This window comes from Carlito syrichta, unplaced genomic scaffold (assembly GCF_000164805.1).
Source record: "Carlito syrichta isolate Samal-C Ts95f unplaced genomic scaffold, Tarsius_syrichta-2.0.1 Scaffold120782, whole genome shotgun sequence".
Lineage (NCBI taxonomy): Eukaryota > Metazoa > Chordata > Mammalia > Primates > Tarsiidae > Carlito > Carlito syrichta.
Genome location: NW_007064878.1, coordinates 10,212 through 19,686, shown reverse-complemented (window position 1 = coordinate 19,686; position 9,475 = coordinate 10,212). Strand labels below are relative to the sequence as shown.

At 51.7% G+C, this 9,475-nt stretch overlaps 1 protein-coding gene across 1 annotated transcript in view; it reads left to right on the top strand.

Annotated features, from left to right (window-relative positions):
- The first annotated feature begins 6,113 nt into the window (after positions 1-6,113).
- The window catches only part of TMEM173 (transmembrane protein 173), a 5,082-nt gene continuing 1,720 nt past the window's right edge, over positions 6,114-9,475 (top strand). Inside the window, exons 1-6 of the mRNA XM_008048185.1 lie at positions 6,114-6,183; positions 6,540-6,638; positions 7,133-7,359; positions 7,488-7,671; positions 7,916-8,024; positions 9,079-9,317. Of these exons, the coding sequence (XP_008046376.1) occupies positions 7,133-7,359; positions 7,488-7,671; positions 7,916-8,024; positions 9,079-9,317 (759 nt within the window). The 5' untranslated portion in view covers positions 6,114-6,183; positions 6,540-6,638. The remainder of the gene's footprint in view (positions 6,184-6,539; positions 6,639-7,132; positions 7,360-7,487; positions 7,672-7,915; positions 8,025-9,078; positions 9,318-9,475) is intronic.

Here is a 9,475-nt window from a genome sequence, read left to right as displayed (position 1 = left end):
TGTCACTGCACTCCAGTCTGGGCGACAGAGTGAGATTCCAACTCAAAAATAAAATAAAATAAAATAAACGTGATGCTAAGGAGACATACACAATCACATATTATGTGATTTAATTTATATTAAATGTGCAATATAGGCAAATCTATAGAGACAGAAAGTAGATTAATGGTTGCCTGAGGGTACAGTGGAGGTGGTGGTGGTTGGGGAGTGCTGACTAAAGGGTATAGGTTTCTTGTGAAGGCGACAAAACAAAATGTTCCAAATTTAATTGTGGTGATTGTTGTACAATTCCGTGAACATACTTAAAACCATTACATTGTGTACTTTAAGTTGGCGAGCTATGTGGTCTGTGATTTATATCTCAGTAAAGCTGTTACCTAAATAAATAAATAAATGGTAGATCCCTTCTCTCTGCTACATACCTCCTTTCAAGAAAATGTGGGAGCCGGGCTGGATTGGAGTACAGTGGCCACTCCCGGCCACCGCAGCCTCGACCTGCTGGGCCCCGGCAATCCTTCCACCTCGGCCTTCCAAGTAGCTGGAACTACAGGTGCGCGCTACCATGCCAGGCTAATTTTGATTTATTGTAGAGATGAGGTCTCGCCAAATTGCCCAGGCAGGTCTCGAACCCGTGGGCTCAGGCAATCCACTCACCTCAGCCTCCCAAGGCGCGGGATTACAGGCTGAGCCACCTAGCCAGGCTTGGGACTTATTTCTTACCAGGAACACTGATGATGAGTTTCAAGGAAGGCTCATGGGAGCTGCACTGGGCTGGAAATAGAAACAAGAACTGGCATAGAACAGCACTTCCGGGGTGTCTGGAGGGAAGAAACAACTACGAGGAAGTGAGTAGGAGGCCCCAGGAACAGACCGTGGAGAAGTATCGGCACTTGGTGACACTGGCCTATAAGCTAGGCAGTCTGGATCATGGGCCTAAATTCCCTCCAGATTTGGTCAGTCTGTAAGAGCCCCGAGGTTCCTGCTGGTGGATACAGCTGGTCTGTCTATTGAGGACAATTCCATGCCTGAAGCTGTTGGGATGCTTCCTAGGCCCCGAGGCCACCACTACCATTGTTGTCATCACTGGTGACAATTACACTCTTTTTTAATTTAATTAATTAATTAATTTTTTTTTTGAGTTGGAGTCTCACTCTGTTGCCCAGACTGACTTGCAGTGGCTGCTCCTGGCCACCGCAGCCTCGACCCACTGGGCTCTGGCGATCCTTCCGCCTCAGTCTTCCGAGTAGCCGGAATTACAGGCGCGCGCTACCACGCCCGGCTAATTTTTTAAAAATTTTATTGTAGAGATGAGGTCTCGCCTGCCCAGGCGGGTCTCGAACCCGTGGGCTCAGGCAATCCACTCACCTCAGCCTCCCAAAGGCACAGGATTACAGGCTGAGCCACCGAGCCTGGCTGACAATCACACTCTTGAAGTTGCCAGCCCCTGTCATCTTGGCCTCTACCTTGGGTTCAGCTCACCTTTCTTTTTCTTTTCTTTTTTTTTTTTTTTTTTGAGTTGGAGTCTCACTCTGTCGCCCAGGCTGGAGGGCACTGGCATGCTCAGGGTCACCGCAGCCTCGACCTTCTGGGCTCTGGCGATCCTTCCGCCTCAGTAGTCCTATCCTGAGATAGTGCCTTCCTTAACCCTCAGCAAGAGCACTGTACAAGCGGTGATGGTGTTTGTGGATAAAGGGTGTACAAAAATGCCCAGCCTGGCACTAGAAGGCCCAGACAGTGGGGCTTCTGCTCCCTTGGTAGCCTGCACTCCCTCACTCACCCCACGGGACCTTTCTTTCCAGTCAGGCCAGGCTGGGTCATGAACTGGCTCCTGAGCCACTAGGCTTAGGCTGGCCTTCCTGCCACCCTGGCCTTCCTGCCACCCTGGCCCTGACATTTCCATTCCTCTGAGCCAGCCCACAGCTTACTCTTCCTGAGTGACCTGGTCCCAGGGCCTTCTGCACCTGCAAGTCCTGCGTTAGAGCAAGTTCAAAGCCAGGGAAATGAGCCCAGAGCAGCAGGTAGGGCAGAGGGGAGGGAGAGAGGACAGGCAGGAGTGGAAGGAGGTCCTGAGACCAAGGCAACGTTGGGATTTTCCCTCCTTACAGCACAAGTTAAACATTCAACAAAGGAGATATAGTCAGTATAGGGAAAAGAAATCTTGGAAAACCCATAGTGAGCAAAAAGGAATAAAATAGAAAAAAATTACTGCTATTCCTACTGCACAGAGTTGTTGTTAGTATTTTGTCATACAAGTGTAAATTCCCCAAAAAGCAGAATTATCTTTTGGAGAGTGGGTCCCTTGTAGTACAGGCTTCCCCTGCTAGGTAAGTGTTCTAGGAACCCATCAACATCAGTGTACCAGCTAGTGTTGTTGTGAGAGGCTGCGTTCGGCTTCAGTTAGCTTTTTTGTTTTGTTTTGTTTTTGTTTGTTTTTTTGAGTTGGAGTCTCACTGTCGCCCAGACTGGAGTGCAGTGGCCGCTCCCGGCCACCACAGTCTCGACCTGCTGGGCTCCGGTGATCCTTCCACCTCAGCCTTCCGAGTAACTGGAATTACAGGCATGTGCTACCATGCCCGGCTGATTTTTTGATTTATTGCAGAGATGAGGTCTCGCTGCCCAGGCGGGTCTCGAACCCGCAGACTCAGTAATCCACTCACCTCAGCCTCCCAAAGGCGCGGGATTACAGGCTGAGCCACTGAGCCCGGCATTGATTTTTTTTGATTTATTGTAGAGATGAGGTCTCTCTGCCCAGGCGGATCTCAAACCCGCGGGCTCAGGCAATCCACTCATCTCAGCCTCCCAAAGGCGCAGCATTACAGGCTGAGCCACCGAGCCCGGCAAATTTCAGATTTTTAATAAATCCCCCCTCATATATCTTTCCAGAGCCTTATGCAGGCCAGTTGTAGGAGAAAGAAAATGTAAGGAATTCCCTCCATGCTTGGGAAACGATTTTCAGAAACCAGGGAGCTTCCAGGAAGCCTCCTTGCTCCTGTGAGACCAGGGGCATCCATGAATGTGTCTTCTTGTGTCTGGTGGTGAGGTGGGGAAGGGCCCAGTGATACAGCGATACAGATACTAATGTCCCTTCGTATTGCCATAGCCCCTAGAGAAGGGCATGGGGGGGATTCCGTGCTCCTGCACATTCCTGAGCATATTACTGAGAGTCCCCTTGTCTTCTACGCACTCCTGGTAAGTAACTTCAGGAGATCCTTGACTTTCCAAAGATGTAAATCCTATTTACTAGCTTTCTTTGAACTATACAGTATCAGTGTAATCCTAAATCTTGTGATTTGCATAACTTTTGCCATGCATGTTGTCTTAGGCCTTTTAAACTTTCTTTACTGTAAATGTCACTATTTAAAAGTAAAATGTGGGCTGGGCACGGTGGCTCATGCCTATAATCCCAGCACTTTGGGAGGCTGAGGTGAGAGGATTGCCTGAGTCTACAGGTTCGAGACCAGCCCGGGCAAATTGGTGAGACCTCATCTCTATAATAAATCAAAAAATTTGTCAGGTACAGTGGCACTTACCTGTAATTCCAGCTATTTAGAAGGCTGAGGCAGAAGGATTACCTGAGCCCAGAAGGTCGAAGCTGCGGTGGCCATGAGTAGCATGCCACTGCACTCCAACCTGGGTGACAGTAAGACTCCAACTCAAAAAAAAAAAAAAAAGTAAAATGCAGCTGTAACTTAAGTTCTATACAATGCTCTGCTGGTCACGTGGCTAATGTATAGGTATGGACAACTTTGGGCTCATAAAAGTGAACTGCAAAAGCATAGAGGGTGTACAGAACCATTTTATTATTTTATTTTGTTTTATTTATTTTAAGTGAGAAAGCAGAATTTATTGAGAGGACAGAAAAGCTCACACAGTGGGAGGGGACCCAAGGGGGTTGCCGAGCAGAACCATTTTAGAAAGACCTGGAGTCCAGCTCTGCTCCCTGGATTCGGGCTCAGAAATAAACTTCTTTTTACCAGTTCCCTGCTCCTTTGATTTATTGGTATCAACAGGAGCAGCCGAGCATTACTCGGACCATAACACCACGAGACGTGTGTGAACTGCTGTTCTGTGGGTGCCACCCTCACCAACCCCGGGCTCACTCCTGAGTCAACATGCCAGCTTGCCAGGGAGCAGCTGGAGACGTCTGGCCAAAAGAAAACGTCCCCTCTGTCCTCTGAAGTTTTGCTGAAAATCACTGGCAAGAGCGAATTAATAGGAGAAAAGGCATGTACATTTATTTAATCATAGTTTTACGTGACATGGGGGCCTTTGGAATGAAGCCCCTGACGTACAGGGGAAATTGTTTATTTTGATGCTTAGGTTCAGCAAAGTATGGACGGCATGTAGAAACACAATTAGACAAAAAAGGGTATGATCTAACGCTGATGTACTGATTGGGGAAACCCAGCAAGTCCTGCCCAGATCTGTCCTCCAGATCTGTCCTGGCCTCTTTGTACAGCATTCTTTCCCTCTGGGTGTGGGACAGGACCCTCTCTGGAAGTGGGTGGGGGAAGTCTTATGATACACAGTCAAAAAGGTCAGATTCTTTTTTTCTTTCTTTTTTTTTCCCTGAGTCAGAGTTTTTCTTTGTCGCCCAGGCTGGAGTGCAGTGACATGCATGGTTACCACTGTAACTTGCTGGGTTCAGGAGATCCTTCTGTCTCAGCCTTTCTAAGCAGCTGGAACTACAGGCATGAACTACCATGCCCAGCTAATTTTTTTATTTATTGTAGAAATGAGGTCTCACCATGTTGTCCAGCTTGGTCTCGAACCCATGGGCTCAGGCAATCCCCTCATCTCAGCCTCCCAAAGTGCTGGGATTATAGGCATGAGCCACCGCGCCCAGCTAGATTGTTTCTTTATGGCCAGTGTTTACACTGAGAGGTGGTGGAAAGTTACAGTTTTATTTTTCCGTTTTCTGGCTGACTTTGGGGAAAAAGGGTTCTGGTTTCTACAACACACCTTGGGAAAGAGGGATCTTACTCTCTTTTTTAAAATTTTTTTTGAGTTAGAGTCTCACGCTGTCGCCCAGACTGGAGTGCAGTGGCCGCTCCCGGCCACCACAGCCTCAACCTGCTGGGCTCCGGTGATCCTTCCGCCTCAGCCTTCCAAGTAGCTGGAACTACAGGCGCGCACTACCACGCCCGACTCATTTTTGATTTATTGTAGAGATGAAGTCTCGCCAAGTTGCCCAGGCGGGTCTCGAACCCTTGGGCTCAGGCAATACACTCACTTTAGCCTCCCAAAGCACGGGATTACAGGCTGAGCCACCGAACTCGGCTGGGATTCTAGTTTCTATGGCTGACCTGGGGGCGACTGGGACTAAAAAACAGGAAGGTAAGAAACTAAAAAAAGCTGGGCTTGGTGGCTCAGCCTGTAATCTCACACCTTGGGAGGCTGAGGTGAGTGGGTTGCCTGAGCCTGCGGGTTTGAGACTCACCTGGGCAACTTGGCCAGACCTCGTCTCTACAATAAAAAAAAAAAAAGCCAGGCTTGGTGGCTCAGCCTGTAATCCTGCGCCTTTGGTTGAAGCTGCGGTGGCCGGGAACGGCCACTGCACTGCAGTCTGGGCGACAGTGAGACTCCAACTCAACTTCTTCAAAAAAAGAAGGCAGGAGGTTTTTGCCTCTGAGGCCTTTGTTTTGGGGTCTGGTTTTCTGAGTCCCAACACATGAAACTTGGTCCTGGTGTCTCTCACTCCCTCCCAGAAAAACGAGGCACAGAACAAGCTGGGTTTTGAAGCAACCAACTAGGCTTCAAGTCCCCACTCCCTCACTTACACTGCCCCTCACCGAGGCTCAGGTTACCCATCTGTAAAACGGGGATAGAATTACACCCACCGGACAGGAGGGCTGGGAAGACGAAGGGAAATGATACATACAACACTGGCACAGGGTCTGGAACGAGGCAAACACTTTATTATTATCATCATCTACACAACCACCTCGCTACAGGAACCAGCAGGCTCTCTCGCTAAGGAGTCCAGGGCGTAGTCATTTCCTGAGAGTCAAAACTCCGTTCCTCTGTCTGTCTTCTGCTCCCACCCTTATTAGAAAGGCTGTTGTTACAGGAAACAACTTTGCTCATTTTCCCCGCCTCCCTTCTGAGGTCACAGTGTTCAGAAAAAGAGGATCAGCCTCTGGAAATCAGAATACAAATAAGCAGACAGGAAAGCTTCTCGTGGTGAGTGTGTTGCCTTTGGTGGCATGGGGGGGTTCCTGCTTGGGTGTTGGATAAAGTGTGTCTGATCCTGGGGGCTTGAGGGGACCCTGGTGCTCAGGGTTGCGACTGTGGTGAGTATGTCTCTAAATACCCTTGGTTTGAGAATAGCAAAGGGAAGTGGAAAGGGGGCTTTCTCAACCCTTAGCCCCCACCTCACAACTCAGGCCTGGCTCATCAGTGCCTTGAGGGGGGGCGCTTCCTCCCTCCCCGAAGGGCAGGAAATACCCTTCTCTCTGTGCACCTCAAGCTGAGGTTTGGAGAGATGCCAGGACAGGAAGGTGTGGAGAAAGCAATTGTTTTGCACATTTTATTTTCAGGCTGCTCTCAGAGAGGCTGCCCTTGGCTGCTGGTAGCTGTTGCTCCCAGACTTCTCTCCTTGCCATCTTCCGGAACAGCCTGTATCCAGGAGGCAGAAGGTAGGATCCGGAGCAGCCCAGCCGGAACACTAAGCTTAGGGCCCCTGGGGACCCAGAGGTGAGGGGGTGCCCTGCCTCTGGCTACCCGACTGTACTCCCTGAGCTCTGGTTCTCCACTGTGCTATCTCCCTGGGGTGGATTCCGGGGATAGGGGAGCCCAGGTCTCGAAGGGTTCCTGGTTGGGTAGGGCTGCCCTGGACACTTTCCAATCTGCATCTGGGCTGTCTTCTTTCTTCTCCACATCTGTGGTCTCACCGGGACTTGGTCGGGAGAGTGTCTGCAGGCCGGGCTCTGTTTTCAGCAAACTCCTGGACTAGAGCTTTGGGATGATTTATTGCCAGCCTGTCCCCTAGAGGAGTCTCTAAGAGCAGCCTTTGGGGATGGCTGGGCACCAGGGAAAGGGAGAGCTGAGGGGAGGAGCCCAGCCAGGGCTTCGATCCCAGAAGAGCAAGACAACGAGGGGAGCGTGGCCATGGATATCTTGGTGTCCACAGATGCCGCACTCCAGCCTGCATCCGTCCATCCCGTGTCCCAGGGGTCACGGGGCCAAAAAAGCAGCCTTTGTCCTGCTGATTGCCTGCCTGGCGGCCCTTTGGGGAATGGGAGAGCTGTCAGACCACATTCTCCAGTGGCTGGTGTTCCACCATGCCTACCTGCAGCTGGGACTGATGTTAAAGGGAATCTGCAACCTGGCTGAGGAGATGCGCCACGTCCACTCCAGGTGACTTCCTGCAGTGCCTATGATGGGGGCACCCAACATGTGTCACCCCCCTGAGGCCTAGCCCTGCCCCTCCCTGAACCTCTATAACTGAGCTGGGTTGGGGGCTGGGACTTGGCTGTCACCCACAGGTACCAGAACAGCTACTGGAGGGCTGTGCGGGCCTGCCTGGGCTGCCCCTTCCGCTGTGTGGCCCTGCTGCTGCTGTCCTGCTATTTCTACTCCTCCTACCCAAACGCGGATGACTTGCCCCTCACTTGGGTGCTTGCCCTCCTGGGCCTCTCGCAGGCACTGACTATCCTCCTGGAACTGCAGGTATGACACAGAGAGAGGTGGAGAGTCTGCTCAAGTGGAGGCTGTGGCTCACGTGACCTGCTCTGAGCTCATACTGGGAGTGGGATAGATTTAAAGGTGGGAGTGGAGCCTACAACGTCCTGGTACGGTGGGTTCAGCAATGGCAAAGAAGGGAACAAGCCAGCAGCAGGCTGGGAAACCTTCTCGGAGGAGGAGGGCTCTGAGTGTTTAATGGAGGACCCCGTCCCATCCTGCTTGCCCACAGGACCTGACCCCAGCTGAGGTCTCTACAGTCTGTGAGAAAGGGAACTTCAACGTGGCCCATGGGCTGGCATGGTCATATTACATTGGGTATCTGCGACTGATCCTACCAGGTGGGCCATCCTTTATGTCTCCATTTCCAGACCTACGAGACAGATAATAAAATAGACAGTCGCTTGTGTTTCCAGAACTTGCTATACTTTTCAAAGCATTTTCTTTTTTTTTTTGAGTTGGAGTCTCACTCTGTCGCCCAGACTGGAGTGTAGCGGCCGCTCCCGGCCCCCGCAGCCTAGACCCGCTGGGCTCCGGCGATCCTTCCGCCTCAGCCTTCCGAGTAGCTGGAACTACAGGCGCACGCTACCACGCCTGACTAATTTTTGATTTATTGTAGAGATGAGGTCTCGCCAAGTTGCCCAGGTGGGTCTCGAACCCGCGGGCTCAGGCAATCCACTCACCTCAGCCTAATTTTTTTTTTTAATTGTAGTGACAGGGACTCACCAAGTTGCCCAGGCTGGTCTCGAATCCATGGACTCAGGCAATCCTCTTGCCTCCACTTCTCAAAGTACCTAGAATTAGAGGCGTGAGCCACTACACCTAGCCCATTTCTATTTTAGAGATTAAAAATGTGTGGTTTTGAGAGCTTAAGTGACTTGTCCACTGTCACATGACTTTCTGAGAGGAGGAGAAAGGATTTGAACCCAGGTCTGTCCAGAGCCTGGACCCTTGAACTCCATTGTGGGGCCCATGTGTCTCATTCCTCTGACTTGCAGGTTAACTGGCTCGTCCATATCTCATTGCTGTCTCCCCTGGATACCAGGGCTTCTGCTGGGTGACAGGTCTGGAGCTAGAGGCCTGGCTCTGTGCACCTGGAAATGTTGGGAATGTCACCTACCTCCCAGGGCTCTGCCTGCCCCTCAGAGCCCTGGAAGTCAGTGGCGGGAAAGGGCGGGGCTAACACAGACATCTGGGGAAAGCAGAAGTGAGGGGAGAGAGAGCTTCATAGAGTAGGGGGAGGGGTGGGGAGGCTTCTGGTTCTCTAACCCTCCTGGCCTGCAATACAAAGAGAGTGGGCTGGACCCTCCATTCTCCTGTACCACACTGAGGGGGCAGTGACCTGGGTCTCAGCTCCGAGACAGGGTCAGTGGTTTCTCGGGCTTCCTACCCCAGGGCTCCAGGCCCGGATCCAAAGTTACAACCAGCGCCACAACAACATACTGCGGGGTGCAGGGAGCCAGCGGCTGTACATCCTCTTCCCATTGGACTGTGGGGTGCCTGACGACCTGAGCGTGGCCGATCCCAACATTCGCTTCCTCCATACGCTGCCCCAGTGCAGCTCTGACCGGGCCGGTGTCAAGGGTCGGAGTTACACCAACAGCGTGTATGAGCTTCTGGAGAACGGACAGCCAGTGAGTGTGCAGGAACGGGGGGACTGGGGAGGGGCCACACCCCCAGAACCCTGAGCCCTGGCTAAGCACTGATGAAAATTCACTGCAGCCGGGCTTGGTGGCTCAGTCGGTAATCCCGCACCTTTGGGAGGCTGAGGTGAGTGGATTGCCTGAGCCCA